At 40.9% G+C, this 17,944-nt stretch overlaps 1 protein-coding gene across 3 annotated transcripts; it reads right to left on the minus strand.

Moving 5' to 3' along the window:
* Positions 1–424: 424 nt before the first annotated feature.
* On the minus strand, positions 425–4,796 carry GPR85 (G protein-coupled receptor 85). Of its 3 annotated transcripts, none has more exons than XM_080666352.1 (2): positions 4,624–4,796; positions 425–3,234 (listed from the first exon to the last, which is right to left on the minus strand). In XM_080666352.1, exon 2 carries the CDS (start codon positions 3,070–3,072, stop codon positions 1,960–1,962), a length of 1,113 nt encoding a protein of 370 aa, XP_080522478.1. In that variant the 5' UTR covers positions 3,073–3,234; positions 4,624–4,796; the 3' UTR covers positions 425–1,959. The 3 variants fall into 3 exon arrangements, with proteins under 3 accessions (XP_080522478.1, XP_080522479.1, XP_080522480.1); XM_080666353.1 differs by having other exon boundaries at positions 432–3,234; positions 4,323–4,771; XM_080666354.1 differs by lacking the exon at positions 4,624–4,796 and adding an exon at positions 3,967–4,352 and having other exon boundaries at positions 438–3,234.
* Positions 4,797–17,944: the final 13,148 nt, after the last annotated feature.

The following is a 17,944-nucleotide window of genomic DNA, read 5'->3' on the forward strand; positions in this document are numbered from 1 at the left end:
CAGCTTGTCTGGTTTTTGTCATAACATTATTCATTGTAAACCATTCCTTCTACAAGCTAAATATTTAGAATCCCAAATTTCTACTCTGCCACAAATTAAAACGTGATATTTATATGAAAATTCTGAATTAACCAACTACACAGGTATGTCTCTAAATGTTACTGGCTTATAAAAATAAAGAGAAAGATAATTATAATAAGCTATCAAATAATGCTTTTACAGATAATATAATTTGTTGGTATATCAGCTTTATGCTCCCTATCATTCATGCATTTCTATTTCTAAATTATAATAAGCAATAATAATTTAAAAAAAACATATTAAAGCTAGTCTTCCTAGTTTGTGCTTGCTTTTCAGGCCCCAAATTTTTTTACTTGTCAAAAACTGCAAAACTTATTCCAAGAAAATAACAGGCTACACAGTTAAGTTTTGGCAAATGCAACTTTATATTGAAATTCACACATCTGTATTTTAAAGAATGAGACTCACAGACTCTAATATATTTCTAAAATACCAGAAATCATATTTAAGCTTTCACAAGTTAAATCTGAAATAATTTAAATGACAAATACACTTAATGTGCAGAAAGTATAAACAAGACTGTGCCCTCTGTAGAATAAACACTTCACAAATTGTGCAGGATGTCATACTAAGGCTGTGGTCTCCCCTTGACAGCTGACTTAAAATATAAACACATATCAACTGCCTGCTTCTTAGAACATGCTAGAATGAGTAGCACAATCTCTGTATTCCAATAATGTGTACCTTAATTTTTAAACCACGTGAGGAAAAAGGAAAGAGAGTATTAATGCTCTTCCATGTACTTCCAGATGCATGATCATGACCAGTTTTTGATTTGATTTCCCTTGACTATTTGCTCCAATACTAAATAAGATGAACGATATTAGGTAACTCTTCAAGGCAACATATGTTTATTCTGAATTATTAGAACAGCTCAATTGTACCATCATTGTTGCCTTCCAGGCCAAATAAAAGTGAATTGGGAAAATTTTGTACCAAATCAACAAAAATCAAATAATACAGTCCAATGCTAGCAATTTACCTAGTAGGTAAGTAAAGTGGTATTTAGTAATAGTAATGTATTAATTTTTAAAAAGTAGATTCTAGCTCCAACTGGTGTGGCTCAGCAGTTGAGTGTTGATCCAGGAATCAAGTGGTCAGTGGTTTGATTCCTATTCAGGGCACATGTCTGGATTGTGGCTCAATCCTAAGTAGGGGGTGTGAGGACACAGCCCGTCAATGATGTTTCTCTCTCATCAATGTTTCTATCTCTCTATCCCTCCCTCTTCCTCTCTCTCTAAAAATCAATGAAAACACCTTTTTTTTTTTTAAAGTAAATTCTAATTGGAACCAATATACTGTTTTGGAATGCTCCTCCAAATGTACAAAGAGATTTTTTAAAAATGTCACAATCCAATAATTCATGGCATATCTTTAGTGGATTATGGTACTTTAAGTCCCCAAGTATTTTAGTATTTGCAAAACAATAATAGTATGAAATGTTTTAAACTGTTCAAACTTCTAAAATTAGTTTTTATCAACATATTTACCTCAAGTCAACTTAACTTATTAAGATGTCCAATGCTAGTTTTTTTTTTTTTTGAAATGTTTTTTTCATAAGTAGTGATGTACACAGCATTTAGCACTGATACTTAGCACCTGCTAATTTCATTACCTAGTTTTCAACCACATAAAGAAACTTAGGGCAGTGGTTCAGTCCTTTCTTAATTTCAAACCTCCATGGGGCAGTCTGCAGGATCACTCTGAGATTTAAAATAGGATTATAGGTGAACAATTGCAAAGACTGCACAAAGTCCCCCAAATCCTTACAACCACTAATCCCATTCTTGATTTTCTTCTCAAGATATGGCTACAGGCCACAATTGCTTAACAGAGAAGGTCAGTGTTTCAGAAGGCTAAAGATTTACAGATGCTCCTTCATATAACACAGTAAGGTTCCCTTGGTAACCTGGATTTTCTGCAGTAAAGAAGGGTTGTGCTGAAACAGCGTCTCAGCTCCCTGTTGGAGAAAATGCAGACAAAAGGATTGATTCCTGCTTGGGCAAAACTCATCCAGACAGCAGCTGTTAGAAATCCTCCCGGTACTACAGGCCCTCTTGCAAAAACTCTCCAATAGCAGGCTACCAGGTAGGGGCCCCACAAGGTTAGGAAGAGAAAAGTCATTATGTAGAACATTCTGCTGATCCTTTTTTCCATTTTGAATTCATCTAAGACCAATAGCCTTCTTCTGCTCGTGGGGTTTGCATTTTGCCTGATGCCCAGCAAGGTAGGTGGTGTGGGGCCCCTTCCAAATCCCGATAGCCAATTGGCAGCTGCCTGGCCACTGGCTCCAGGGCCATGAAAAGTCCAGTTCTGACTTACTGCTGCTACAAACTGAACTGGTTTCATTTTCCTTCGATCGTGGACAAAAAATATCAGCTTGAGGTAGACAAGCTGTGTGGCTAGGAGGATGAGAGCAAGGAGCAACATAAATCCTAAGGAATCGTTGGCCCTGAAGGAGCGGTGTTGGAAGGTGCATTGATCTTCCTCCCTAATGAATGAATAAGTGCCCACATCTAAAACTGGGGGAAACGCCATGGCCACAGACAGAGTCCACACCATGCAGATCACAGCCAGACACGTCCAAAATGTCAGCCTCTTTGTATAAAAGCGATGATGGGCGATAGCTAAGTATCTGGTGACACTGATGCAGAAGAGCATGAAAGCAGTGTGGAAACAGGACAAAACCCCCAGGAAGGCAATCACTTTACAAGTCAGAGTCCCATAGGTCCAGGTAGAGCCATTTTTGACAGAGTTGAATACAAATGGAAAACAAATTGCAGATCTGAGGACATCAGAACAGCCAAGGTCCAACAGGAAGTAGTAAGGTGCTCTATGCAAAGTCTTATCTTTCACCAGCAAAATGGAAATCAGAAGGTTGCCCACCACACTGACTCCTATTATGAAACCCAAGGAAGTCAGTTTCAGAAAGGCTGTTAGAGGAGAGAGATTTTGCAAAATGTTGTCAGCTGCATGGCTATAGTTCGCCATAGATGGATGGAGGATAAAGATACAGCCTTAGTCAAGTCTCATGATCTAGATAGAACAAGGAAAAGACAGATCCATACATTTTACTGAAAATGTAATCCACAAAGAGAATCGATCCAATCTGCTGTCATGCTTCCTCTTCCATTTGATTTGCCATCAGAATATCTGGGGGAAAAAAGAGCTATCAGGTATCAAGTTAACAAGCAATGAATGATGTCAGGCAGTGCTAACATAAAGCTGTTGTTTTATGGGAAGTAAATAAAGTTTTAATTTCAAATATTATTATTTGCTTTAGTATTTTTGCTTGAGAGTTCAGACAACTGGCTTGCTTAGTTTTCCAAACTAGATAAACTTAAAAAAGTTCCTCTTTTGGAGAACATACTTTTTTTAGATACCTTTAGGACAAAAGGGATAATGTTTCACAATCATAAAATATGCCACTCTAGGAATTAGTCACTAGTGTTGCAATGGAATCTACAAGATTGATAATAGAAGACAGAGAGGAGACTACATTTATTTGAAGTCTATTAGTATCTGTCAGTATTTTATAGGCAACTCCCCTGTAGATATGGATCCAAAGAACCATTGCAAAATATTTTAACTCACGTGTCACTATTCATGCTGCATATTTTAAGTGTATTTGCTGATTCTTGAGAGTATAATTTCAACATTAGATTTCTAAATTAATAGGAAATTATCCCAGGATTTGATGTGATTTAATCTTTTGTTTCTCCACTCCCACCCCACCCCATTTTTGGCAAATCTTTTCTCTTTTAAGCACACATGATTATTAAAAATGGTTAATGCAAATACTGGCCAGGAAAATACACCCAGAGGAATAATGGACTTCCATTTGTAAATCTTGGATGCCTGGATTCAAATAAATTTAACACGAACCTGTTATTTCTTGATCAATTAAGCCTTTCCATTTACACTGATCGTCTTAGTTGCAAATCGAAAGTGGCTTCATTTAAAAAAAAATGCACATTTTCTTCTAGGTGCCTGGGAATCATACCGGGAAAATCGGCTTCCTCTGTTATTTCCACTAAGCATATTTCCTTTGCCACTTTTCACTTGCTCGGAATATGCTGATGGTAACCCAGGCAAAACTGCTTCGATGATTTTAATTTCCCCACTGGTACGTCCCCGGGTAAATACCGATCTCATCATGCAACATTACGAAACCTGAAATCCGCCACCCCTGGATTTATAATGGGGGGAGGAGGAGGAGGGGAGAGACATGCATTACATACGCGAAGATGGTGCGAGAAGATTGTTTCTGTGCTGCAAGGGAACTGTTTCCGGCAGCTCGCAGGCTGATATTCCTCAGTCTTGCAACGCTTTCCAAAAATGGAGCTTTGAATAAGCCCTACTGAAGATGCATTGTCTGAATGTACCTCCATTATGTAGTTTATTGTAAAAAACAAAAACAAAACAAAACAAAAAAACCTTCCACCTGGGGGGAAGGGGGAGCGCTTTCCTGGTGAACCTGCAGTTTCATCGACACTGTGAGCCCTCCTCCCCACAAACTTAACCAAGAGTATGGCCTCCTACCTGTTGGTGTTGGGTATCCCGACAGACTATAGCTTCTTCTTTCTATAAATTGCTGATTATTTTTTATTTTTTATTTATTTTTTTTTTGGCCTTAGTGCTTTGACTGAGCATCCAGGCTGGGCTCGGCGGCGCCTGCGCGCTGAGCCTCCACGAGTTCCAGCCGCGTCCTCCCTGGCGCAGCGGACGGCCTCGCTCAGCAACGCAGGGCAGGGGCTGCGGGGGCCTCGGAGCGGACGCGAGCACAGACCCGCTTCCAGGACCGGCGAAGTTGGCTGCATGTCCTGTCCTGCTGAACTGGCAAAATTAGGCTCATGTATCCTTGTGGTTGCTTCTGAACTTAACCAGTTACCGCATTTGGAGTGGGAAGAGGAGAGGCTGGCTGGGGACTGCAGGCCCAGCCCCCCTTAGGGCAGCGCCCGAGAAGCCACCTGGCCCGGAGCGCCCGCCCCCCTCTTCCCGGACCCTCGCCTTCCGCGAACACTTTCCTCCTTTCTCTTTTAGAGTGGTCCAAAGCAGTGCCGCTGACCTTTGAATTTGCAAGTTACGGGGGTGGGGAGGACAATAAATCTACAAAAAATTTAAATGGCTATTCCTCGCCTTTCACCCTAAGGAGCAACAGACTTCCTTTTCCTTCTTGCAAGTACGATTTACCAATAGGTTGGTAATGTCAAAGCACTGTGTGTGTTTCCCTTTGTTATTACTGAAGAAAAATACCAGGAATACAACGAATACGTAAAACTTACACCCGTCCAAAAGGCCCAATGATACCACAGCACACCACATGGCCTGACACCTGGGCGCTTTAGGGATGCAATCATGTATTTCCTTATGTTACCATTTCGGAAGAATTTTGTTGGTGGGGATAATAAGAGATTTTAAACAACTCCCCACTTCCAAAAAAACTAGCAGACTTGCTTTCATTCATTCCCAATGTAAAACGTCTGTTTCTCACCCATGCTTATTGCCTTGTAATAATCTGTTAATGAAACAGAAAAAAATAAAGATCTTCTTTACAGTAATAATTTGATGTCCGAACAGCAATAAAATACCTCATTGTAGGGTGGTGAGAATGTGACGCTCAGGGAAACTTAAGCCAATCAGCATACAGATAACATGGTTTAATTTACATATTGTATTTCTATTGGCTATGTCAAGATAAAGTTTTCCCTGTTTAAAGCTTAAAAATACATACTTCACTGTCATGATGTCACACTCATTACACAAAGCCCTATGTTGGTAATACTGAAATGAAAACATTTTCCTAATTTGTTTTCGGATGTCCTAAATTTGTTTAAAAAAAGATAATGATCTTTTTAAAAATAAAATATATACGCCCTAATCCTTTTGGCTCAGTGGATAGAGCGTTGGCCTGCGGACTGAGGGGTCCTGGGTTCCATTCCAGTCAAAGGCATGTGCCTTGGTTGCGGGCACATCCCCAGTAGGGGGTGTGCAGGAGGCAGCTGATAGATGTTTCTAACTCTCTATCCCTCTCCCTTCCTCTCTGTAAATAAATAAATAAATAAATAAATAAATAAATAAATAAATAAATTCAATGTAATATATATAAAAAATAATAAAATTATATATATATATATATATTTCACCTAACTCTGACATTCCTTTAATCTAGATTCTAGAAGAATCAACCCTACAGTAGTAACTTGAGAACATTTCCATTCAAGTGAAACACTCCACTTTTTTTGCAAAACAAATTCAGAAGAAATCAAAACCATATGATGGTTTACAATTTCTATGTGAAATGTCAAATTAATTTGTTTTAATCCTGACATGAAGATATGTTTTTATTGATTTTAGAGAGAGGAAGGGAGAGGGAGAAAAACATCAATGTGAGAGAGAAACATTGATAGGTTACCTCTTGTTCATGCCCTGACTGGACATGAAACCTGCAACATCTTTGGTATAGGGATAGGGCTTCAACCACTGGAGCCACCTAGCCAGGGCTCAAATTCATTTTTATGAAACTAAAAATAAATTCAATTTGTGTTTGTGTGTGTGTGTGTGTGTGTGTGTGTGTGTGTGTGTTTTACTTCCCAATTAATGCCTCAATGTACTTTGCATTGTGTGTGTTTCCCTTTGTTATTTGCAAAGAGTTATTGCCTGAGGCTTTTATTTGAATTCTCATCCAAAGGCCTATATATTGATTTTAGACAGAGGAAGGGAGACAGGAAGAGAGTTGTGAAACATCAATTGGATGTGCCCAGGGTGGGGGTTGAACCAAAAACCTAGGCATATGTCCTGACCAGGAATTGAACCAGCAACCCTTCAGTGCATGAGAAGATGTTCCAACCAACTAAGCCATGAGGCCAGAGCCTGAGTTTTTACAGTTCAAAAATCCACAGAGTAAAAACAAACACAAAGAAATTCTGAATATTCATGATTGGCCTCATCCTACATTGCATGAATTAGGGAAAGATTATTTAAAAGTAAATTAAAAAGGTGAATGCCCTTTTAAGGCCATGAAGCAATAATTTACTCTGCCAAAAGGTATAGGACCAAAGGTTTATATATACTTTAAGAAACAGGTATTGCTTCCTTAAAAATAAAGGAGAGGGTGTGTGTGTATGCAGTATCTTTCATATCTACAGCTCAGGGTATATTAAGGCTATAATTTTCCTTTGCAAATGAGTACAGTTACATCTACTAGTTACTCAGTTTCTCCAGCTATTAGATGAGAATGGCCTTTTTTTTCCTCACTAAGGGGTTCAGGAAATTAATGAGATAGTTTCCAGTTAGTTCATTAACTCTATTGGAGAAGATATTAAAGTCTACACCTTCCACCAACAGGGGTTTTAAAAAATGGACTTAATAACTGACAAAAATTTCATATCCTCTACTAGTACTCAAATGTAAAGTTATTGCTTCAATGTTTTCAAATCATAACCTTGTTTGAGCTTAGCTAATTCCTTATATCATCAAACCTAGAAATTTTATACCTTATATCATCAAACCTAAGCAAACAACAGCAAAATATTATATACACCCTGGGTTTGAAGGATTCTAAAGGTTTTCAAGTTCTGGGCATATTACATTTACTACATTGATCATTGGATTAGGAAATTTGATATAATTTGCTTAAGTTGGTTCTTATAATAATATATATAATTTTATTTAATACAGAAATTATCTTCTTTTCAAAATTAGTAGGACATTTCAGATTTTTGCCAAGTGATGCACAGTTTCTTGAAGGTCAAATGCAGTATTTTGGTTCTATGCATTGTTTATGTGAAAATGTGTGTCAGGTTGTAAATAATTCTTGGCAAATACAGAGATTGATAGTCTAGGATAAAACGTTCTAAGAAATATTTTTTAATCATTTACTTAAAGTGCCATCTCTCCCACTTAAAACTTGTCATTAAATCTTTAAAAACATGTGTCTTTAGTATTCTCAATTCTTACTAAAATCTAAAACTATATCTGAAAAAGAGACTTAAACATTTTCTGAAAGCTATCTTGTTAAGAAAGGCTCCCATTGGGGACTTTTTCAGAAAAACATTTTAATTTTTATTGAGTTTATTGGGTAACCTTGGTTAATAAAATTATACTATAGGTTTCAGATATACAATTCTATTATACATCATCTGTATATTGCATTGTGTGGTGTTCACCACCCCAAATCAAGTCTCCTTCCATCACCATTTAATCCCACCCCTTAATCTCTTCTAAATTCACATCCCCTTTTTCTTCTGGTAATCACCATACTATTCTCTATGTCTATCAGGTTTTGTTTTTTGTTTTTCTTTGCTTAATCCCTTCACCTTTTTTCATCCAGTCCCTCAAATCCCCTCCCCTTTGACACCTGTCAGTTTGTTCCCTGTGTCTATGAGTCTGTTTTTGTTTTGCTCTTAGATTCCACATATAAATGAAATCATATGGTACTTGTCTTTCACTTGGCATAATACTTCCCAAGTCCAACCATGCAGTCACAAATAGTAAGATTTCCTTCTTTTTTTATGGCCGATTAGTATTCTGTTGTGTAAATGTACCACAGCTTATTTATTCACTCATTTAATAATGGGCACTTGGGCTACTTTCAAATTTTGGCTATCCTATCCAATAAAAGAGTAATATGCAGATTGACCATCACTCCAACATACAAGATGGCTGCCCCCATGTGGTCAAAGATCCTGCCCCCATGTGGACACAAGATGGCCACCACAAGATGGCCAGCAAGGGAGGGCAGTTAGGAGGGACCAGGCCTGCAAGGGAGGGCAGTTGGGGGCGATCAAGCCTGCAGGGGAGGGCAGTTAGGGGTGACCAAGCCAGCAGAAGAGGGAAGTTGGGGGCGACCAGGCCTGCAGGGAAAGGCAGTTGGGAGGGACCCAGGCCTGCAGGAGAGTGCAGTTGGGGGGGACCAGGCCTGCAGGGGAGAGCAGTTAGGGGTGACCAGGCCTGCAGGGGAGGGCAGTTAGGGGTGACCAGGCCTGCAGGGGAGGGCAGTTGTGGGGGACCCAGGACTGCAGGGGAGAGCAGTTGGGGGTGACCAGGCCTGCAGGGGAGGGCAGTTAGGGGTGAACAGGCCTGCAGGGGAGGGCAGTTAGGGGTGACCAGGCCTGCAGGGGAGGGCAGTTAGGGGCAAACAGGCTGGCAGGGGAGCAGTTAGGCATCAATCAGGCTGGCATGGGAGTGGTTAAGGGGTGATCAGGCTGGCAGGCAGAAGCGGTTAGGGGCAATCAGGAAGGCAGGCAGGCGAGCAGTTGGGAGCCAGCAGTCCTGGATTGTGAGAGGGATGTCCCGGTGGGATCAGGCCTAAATGGGCAGTCGGACATCTCTCGAGGGGTCCCAGATTGGAGAGGGTGCAGGCTGGGCTGAGGGACACCCCTCCTCCCCTGTGCACGAATTTCGTGCACCGGGCCTCTAGTTGTGAATAATGCTGCAGTGAACATAGGGGTGCATATATTCTTTTGTATTAGTGTTTTGGATTTCTTTGGATAAATTCCCAGGAGTGAAATTGCTGGGCCATAGGCAGTTCTATTTTTAATTTTTTGAGGAAATTTCATACTGTTTTCCAGATTTCCTGCACCAATTTGCATTCCTAACAAACAACAATGCACAAAGGTTCCCATTTTAACCTGATCTGTGCCAATACTTGTTATTTGTTAATTTATTGATGACTAGAGGCCCGGTGCATGAAATTCGTGCTGTGAGTTGGGGGTCCCTCAGCCAGTCTTGTGCCCTCTCGCAGTCCGGGAGCCCTTGGGGGATGTCCAACTGATGGCTTACACCCAGGCGTAAACCGTCAGTTGGACATCCTTAGCGCTGCCATGAAGGTGGGAGAGGCTTCCACCACCACCGCTGCGCTCGCCAGCCGTGAGCGCACTGACCACCAGGGGAACGCTCCTGTGTTGAGCAGGATCGGGCCGAAACTGGCTCTCCAACATCCCCTGAGGGGTCCTGGATTGCAAGAGGGTGCAGGCCAGGCCAAGGAATCCCATTGGTACATGATTGAGACCAGAAAGGGATTTGGGAGGTTGGCCAGCCAGGGAGGGACCTCAGGAGGGCTCCAGGGCATGTTCGGTCCGTCTCTCTCAGTCCTGATTGGCCGGATCCCACCAGCAAGCTAATCTACTGGTCAGAGCATCTGCCCCTCAGTGGTCAGTGCACATTATAGCGACTGGTCGACCGGTTGACTGTCTGCCCCCTGGTGGTCAATTGCATGTCATAGCGAGTGGTTGAGCGACCTTAGCATATCATCAGCATATTGCACTTTGACTGGTTGAACGGACCACTGGAAGACTGGACACTTAGCATATTAGGCTTTTATTATATAAGACTAGAGGCCTGGTGCAAGCAATTCGTGCACTCGGAGGGGGGTCTCTCAGACCAGCCTGTGCCCTCTCACAGTCCAGAAGCCCTCAGGGAATGTCCGACTGCTGGCTTACGCCCGGGCCTAAGCCCACAGTTGGACATCCTTAGTGCTGCCGCAGAGGCGGGAGAGGCTCCTGCCACCACCGCTGCGCTTGCCAGCCATGAGCCTGGCTTCTGGCTGAGTGGCACTCCCCCTGTGGGAGCACATTGACCATCAGGGAGCAGCTCCTGTGTTGAGTATCTTCCCCCTGGTGGTCAGTGCGCATCATAGTGACCGGTCGTTCTGCTGTTTGGTCGATTTGCATATTAGCCTCTTATGCCTGCAGGATCAGGCCAAAACCAGCTCTCTGACATCCCCCGAGGGGTCCCAGATTGTGAGGGGATACAGGCCAGGTCGAGGGACCCCCACCGGTGCACGATCAGGGACTGGGAGGGACGCAGGAGCTTGGCCAGCCAGGAAGGGACTGTGGCAGGGCTCTGGGGTTCAGTCCTGATCGGCCGGACCCCAGCAGCAAGCTAACTTACTGGTCAGAGCATCTGCCCCCTGGTGGTCAGTGCACATCATAGTGACTGGTTGACCTGTGGACTGTCTGCTCTCTGGTGGTCAGTGCACGTCATAGCGAGCGATTGAGCGCCCTTAGCATATCATTAGCATGTTATGCTTTGATTGGTTGAACAGATGACTGGATGACTGGACACTTAGCATATTAGGCTTTTATTATATAGGATAGCCATTCAGACAGGTGTGGGGGATGATATCTCATTGTGGTTTTACTTTGCATTTCTTTGATAATTAGAGGCTGAGAATTTTTTCATATGTCTATTGACCAGCTGTATGTTCTCTTTGGAGAAATGTCTATTCAGATGCACATTTTAAAATTGGATTGTTGTTGTTGTTGTTGTGTGTGTGTTGATTTATATAAGTTTTTATAAATTTTGAATATTAACCCCTTATCAGATGTCTCATTGCCGAATATGTTCTCCCATTTGGTGGGTAGCTTTTTCATTTTGTTGATGGTTTCCTTTGCTGTGCAAAAGCCTTTTAGTTTGCTGTCATGCCATTTGTTTATTTTTTCTTTTGTTTTCCTTGCTCTAAGAGACATATCAGAATAAAATATTACTATGAGAAATGTCCGAGATGTACTGCCTAAGTGTTCCAGGATTTTTATAATTTTGAGACTTACATTTAAGTCTTTAACCCAGTTTGAATTTATTTTTCTGTATGGTGTAAGAAGGTGGTTTAGTTTCTTTTCTTTTTTTTCTTTTCTTTTCTTTTTTTGCATGCATCTGTTCAATTTTCTCAACAACATTTACTGAATAGACTCTTTTTACCCCATTGTATGTTCTTGTCTCTTTTGTCAAATATTAATTGACCATAAAGGTGTGGGTTTATTTTTGGGGTTCCTATTCTGTCCCATTGATCTATATGTCTGTTTTTATGCCAGCACCATGCTATTTGATTTTTATGGCCTTTCAGTATAGTTTGACATCAGGTAGCATGATCCCTCCAATGTTTTTCTTTCTCAAGATCGCTGTGGCTATTTAGGGCCTTTTGTGGTTCCAAATAAATTTTTGAAATATTTTTTTCTAGTTCTGTGAAATATGTCATTGTAGCTTGATAGGAAATGCATTGAATCTATAGATTGCTTTTGATAGCGTGGACATTTTAATGATGTTAATTCTTCCTATCCATAAACACAGTACACGCTTACACTTATTTGTATATTCCTCCATTTCTTTCTTCAGTGTCTTATAATTTTCCAAGTACAGGTCTTTTACATCTTGGTTAAATTTACTCCAAGGTATTTTTTTTAAATAAATCTTTATTGTTCAGATTATTACAATGGTTCCTCTTTTTTCCCCCATAGCTCCCCTCTACCCGGTTCCCACCCCACCCCCTGCCCATACCCCCCCCACACACACTGTCCTCATCCATAGGTGTACGATTTTTGTCCAGTCTCTTCCCGCATCCCCCACACCCCTTTCCCCCCTGAGAATTGTCAGTCCACTCTCTTTCTATGACCATTGGTTGAAACACTTTTGATTAAAGCTTATCTTTGTATTTATAGTACATTAAAACTTTTTAGTTATGAGCTAGTCAGTTGTAAATGAAAATTAATTTAATTTTCCTATAAGTGAGACAATATAACTGAGTTCTATAGGCCTGGTTTTTTTTATTTAATAAATCTTTATTGTTCAGATTATTACAGTTGTTCCTCTTTTTTCCCCATAGCTCCCTTCCACCCGGTTCCCACCCCACCCTCTGCCCTTACCCCGCCCCCAACTGTCCTCATCCATAGGTATACGATTTTTGTCCAGTCTCTTCCCGCACCCCCCTCACCCCTTTCCTCCCAAGAATTGTCAGTCCACTCCCTTTCTATGCCCCTGATTCTATTATATTCACCAGTTTATTCTGTTCATCAGATTTTTTATTCACTTGATTTTTAGATTCACTTGTTGATAGATATGTATTTGTTGTTCATAATTTTTATCTTTACCTTTTTCTTCTTCTTCCTCTTCTTAAAGAATACCTTTCAGCATTTCATATAATCCTGGTTTGGTGGTGATGAACTCCTTTAGCTTTTTCTTGTCTGTGAAGCTCTTTATCTGACCTTCAACTCTGAATGATAGCTTTGCTGGGTAGAGTAATCTTGGTTGTAGGTTCTTGCTATTCATCACTTTGAATATTTCTTGCCACTCTCGTCTGGCCTGCATAGTTTCTGTTGAAAAATCAGCTGACAGTCATATGGGTGCTCCCTTGTAGGTAACTAACTGTTTTTCTCTTGCTGCTTTTAATATTCTCTCTTTGTCTTTTGCTCTTGGCATTTTAATTATGATGTGTCTTGGTGTGGTCCTCTTTGGATTCCTTTTGTGTGGGGTTCTGTGTGCTTCCTGGACTTGTAAGTCTATTTCTTTCACCAGGTGGGGGAAGTTTTCAGTAATTATTTCTTCCAATAGGTTTTCAGTATCTTGCTCTCTCTCTTCTTCTGGCACCCCCATAATTCTGATGTTGGTACACTTGAAGTTGTCCCAGAGGCTTCTTACACTATCTTCAACTTTTTGGATTTTTTTTGCTTTTTGCTTTTTCGGTTGAGTGTTTTTTGCTTCTTTGTATTTCAATTCTTTGACTTGATTCTTGTGTTCCTCTAGTCTGCTGTTGGGTCTCTGTATAATATTTTTTATTTCAGTCAGTGTATGTTTAATTTCCAGTTGGTCCTTTTTCATATCTTCAAGGGTCTCGTTATATTTATTGGCCTTTTCTAGGATATTCTTGAAAAGCCTTATAACCGTGGTTTTGAATTCTATATCCAGTCGTTTGTTTTCCTCCATTTCTTTTGTTTGTGATCTGTTTCTTTGTCGCCACATTTTCACTGCTTCCCTAAGTTGGTAGGGTAGCTTTGTGTGCTAGGTTTCCTATATGGCTCAGTGGGTCGGCCTCCCCAGTTAACCTGAGGTGGATACTCTTGGTGCACCCCTTTGTGGACTGTGTGTACAGCCTTGTTGTAGTTAAGTCTTGATTGTTGTTGGTATCACCTCCAGGCCAGTTGGCTGTGAGGATCAGCTGTGTCTACACTGGGAGAAGTTCGGTGCTGGAGACAGCCTTATAGGATTAGACTTGCCAAATTGCAAAAGCCTCTGTGCTCAGCTTGGATGGGGTGGAGTCTCAGGGCAGAGCAGACAGTCTTGGCTTCCCGTCAGCCTTGCCCTCCAGACCTCTGCCTTCCCCGGCTCCCGAGTCTCCGCCCGAGAGTCCAGATTCCCCCCACAAGAGCATGGGTCCCCAGGGGCTCGCCTGGAGCTGGGGTTCAGTGCAGTCAGAACTGGGGTTCAGTGCAGTCAGGAGCTTCCAACTCCCTTCTGCTAGGGAAAGCCTGTGGCAACCTCCGCAGTCTTTGTGCACACTGGTGCGCGCGCCTCCAGACCCCTGCCCGCCGGGACTCCCCCGGGTCTCCGAGTCTCCGGGTGCCTTTCTCTCTATCTGACAGTCCAGACTCCCCCTGTATGAGCCTGGGTCCATGGGGTTTTGCCCGGAACTGGGGTTCAGTGCAGTCGTGGCCTTCCTTCCCCCTCCTGCCAGAGAAAGTCAGCCAGGCTTTCTGCTGCCCTTCCTCTCTGTGCGCACAAAGACCCTTTGCCATACCTCCAATTCTCTGTGAGCTTTTCTCTTTCCTTCTAGTTGTAGAATTTCCACTCAGCCAGCTTTCCTGTGGTTCTGGATGGTGTCTGTTCTGTCTTTTAGTTGTAGTTTTGAAATTGTTGTGCGAGGCAGCAGTTTAGGTGCTTACCTATGCCGCCATCTTGGTTTCTCCCTGGGCTTTTCTTTTTGCTCTCTAATACTTTAAGTTGTATGGTTAGATACATTATTACAAATTTTTCTTGTTTTTTGAGGTAAGCCTATAATGCTATGAAATTTTTTTCCATCCTTTCACTCTCATCCTGCGTAAGTCTTTTGTTCTGAGGGTCTCTTGTAGACAGCATATAGTTGGGTTATGTTTTTATATCTATTCATCTACCCTATATCTTTTGATTGCAGCATTTAATCCATTTACATTTAATGTTATTATTGATGGGTACTTATGTAGTGCCATTTTAATTCTTTATGCCTATGTTTCTCTCTCTGTATTTCTTGTTCTCATTAGAGCAGTCCATTTAGCATTCCTTGTAGTGCTGGTTTGGTGGTGAAAATCTCCTTTAGCCTTTTTTTTTTTTTTTTAAATCTATGCAGCCCTTTATTTCATTATCTATTTTGAATGCTCTCCTTGCTGGATATAGTAATCTTTGGTTCAGATCCTAGCTTTTCATTACCTTGAGTACTTCATGCCATTCCCTTCTATCCTGTAGAGTTTCTGTTGAGAAATCAGTTGTCACCCTTATGGGAACTCCTTTGATGGAAACAAATGGCTTTTCTCTTACTGCCTTTAAGATTATCTATTTGTCTTTAATTTTTGGCATTTTAATTATGATGTTTCTGGGTGTGGGCCTGTTTGGGTTCTTCTTGGTTGGGACTCTCTGTGCCTCCTGAACTTGTGTGACTTTTTCCTTCACCAGGTTAAGGAAGTTTTTTGCCATTATTTCTTTGAACACTTCTCTCCCTCTTGCTTACTTTCTTCTCCTTCCAACATACCTATGATGCAAATATTGTTACGTTTCATGTTGTCCTACAGCTCCCTTAAGCTGTCCTCCTGTTTTTTAATTGTTTTTTTCTTTTTGGTTCTCTGATTGAATGATTTTTCTACCCTGTCTTCTAATTTACTCATCTGATTGATCCTCAGCTTCTCCTAATCTGCTGTGTATTCCTTCCACTGTGTTATTTATTAGTGCTATGTCATTCTTCATAGTTACTATATCTTTGCTCATGCTCTTGAGTATTTTTGCCATCATTATTCTGAACTCTGTGTCTGATAAATTTCTTATCTCCTTTTCATTTAGCTCTTCTTCTGGAGAATTCTCTTGCTTTTTGATTTGCGGTCTTTTTCTTTTCTCCCCATTTTGGTTGCCTGTTTGTGTTTGTGACTATTTATTAGGTAGATCTGCTATGACTCCCAATCTCTAGTGCAGGACAGTGCTGTTTTGACTAATTAGATCAAGCAAAGTCTCAAAGCCTCTAGAGTCCTGCCTCTGCCTGCAGACTGATTGTATTCAGTCTTTAGTAGCCTCAGGCAATTGTCCATGGCGGTAAGAGTTTTTCCAACAGTTTGGGACAATTGCTTCTGCCTGGGGGCTAATTGTCATTCTCAGTCTCTTAATGGTCCTTAGAAACTCAATAGGGTGGGGCAAGGGGTTTTCCCATAGTGTGGGGCAACTGTCTTCCCCCCAGGTAAAAACTGCCTGCATAGAAAAGTCTGCCAGAGAAAGATGTCCTCCACAGTGTGAGGGAATGACTCAGCATAGGAAAACAGGGTGTCTGCCTTCGGAGCTCAAACCTGCCTTCTGAGTTCTAACCCCAGAGTCCTCAACCCTGGCTTCTGCTCACACAGCTCCAGTCCACTCTGCCCTACCTCTGCTGGAGTCTAAGCTGAGTGGCTGCACATGAAATTTTGTGAGTTGGCCCTTTAAGAGGGTGCCTGCATTTCCAGCCATCTCTCCCTGGCAGACAGCAACACTGCTGCTTTTTACAGCCAGATGTTATATAGGCACCTCTCAGTTCTGGTGCTCTGGGCTGGTGGCTCAGTGGGAAACTCACACAGCTGTGATACTTCTCAGGAACTTCAACTGCTGTCTTTAGGAGCCTGGCCTATCCTTTCATGCTTCTACCCTTCCTATCAGTATCTATGCAGTCTCCATTTTCTGTCCTTGTTTATAAGGGTTCTCTTATGCTAGTCTTCACTTGATTATACAGGATAGTTTTTGTTTGTTTGTTTGTTTTTTGTTTTTGTTTTTTTGTATTTTAGTTGTAATTCCAGTTTTTTTCTTGGGAGCATGTCTGTGTAGCGTTCCCTTACTCCACTGCCATTTTTATCTCTTTTTAAAAACCAGTTTTTGAATGTTTGGTAAAATTCACCTGTGAAGCTATCCAGTCCAGGTCTTTTGTTTGCTGGGAGTTTTTTGATTGCTGCTTTAATTTTATTAGTTGTTATTGGTCTGTTCAGAATTTCTGATTATTCCTGTTAGTTTTGGAAGATTGTATATTTCTAAGAATTTCTCATTTCTTCGAGATTGTCCAATTTCTGGATAGATAGTTGGTTTTAATAGTTTTCTTACAATCCTTTGTATTTATATAGAGTCAGTTGTAACTTCACCTCTTTCATTTCTGATTTTATTTATTTGGGTCCTCTCTTTTTTTTCCTTGATGAATCTTGAGAAATGTTTGTCAATCTTTTCAAAGAACCAGCTATTGGTTTAATTGATCTTTTGTATTTTTTAGACTCTATTTTGTTTATAGTCTGGTCTCTCTTATTAATTCTACTCACTTTGGACATTGTTTATTGTTATTTCTCTAGTTCTTTTAAATGTAAAGTTAGATTATTTACTCAAGATTTTTATTTTTTCTTGACACCCCATTGACATCAATAGCTCTTTAATGTTATGGATTTTCCTCTTAAGAGTGCTTTTGCTGTGTCCCTTGATTTTGGATTGGTGTGTTCTCATTTTAATTTGTATCAAAGTATTTTTTATTTCATCCTTGATCTCACTATTAAGCCATTCATTGTTTAATAACATATTATTTAGCCTCTATGTGTTTTTCCTTTTTTTTTTCTTCTTGTAATTGATTTCTAGTTTTATACCATTGTGGCCAGACAATATGCCTGATATGATTTCAGTCTCCCTTACATGTATTGAGACTTGTTTGTGTCTTAACGTGTGCTCTATCCTGGAGAATGTTCCATGTGAACTTGAAAAGAATGTATATTCTGCTGCTTTGGGGTGAAATGCTGTGAAAATAGAAATTAAAATCCATCTGATGTATGTGTCATTTAAGGCCACTGTTTCCTGTTGATTTTCTGTCTCAAAGATCTAGCCATTGATGTCAATGGGGTGTTAAAATCCCTTAGAA

Source organism: Plecotus auritus, assembly GCF_963455305.1.
Source record: "Plecotus auritus genome assembly, chromosome: 4".
Classification (NCBI taxonomy): domain Eukaryota; kingdom Metazoa; phylum Chordata; class Mammalia; order Chiroptera; family Vespertilionidae; genus Plecotus; species Plecotus auritus.

What these genes read in the sequence shown, in the direction of transcription:
- GPR85 (XM_080666352.1), bottom strand. Translation starts at nt 3,072, where the DNA reads ATGGCGAACTATAGCCATGCAGCTGACAACATTTTGCAAAATCTCTCT.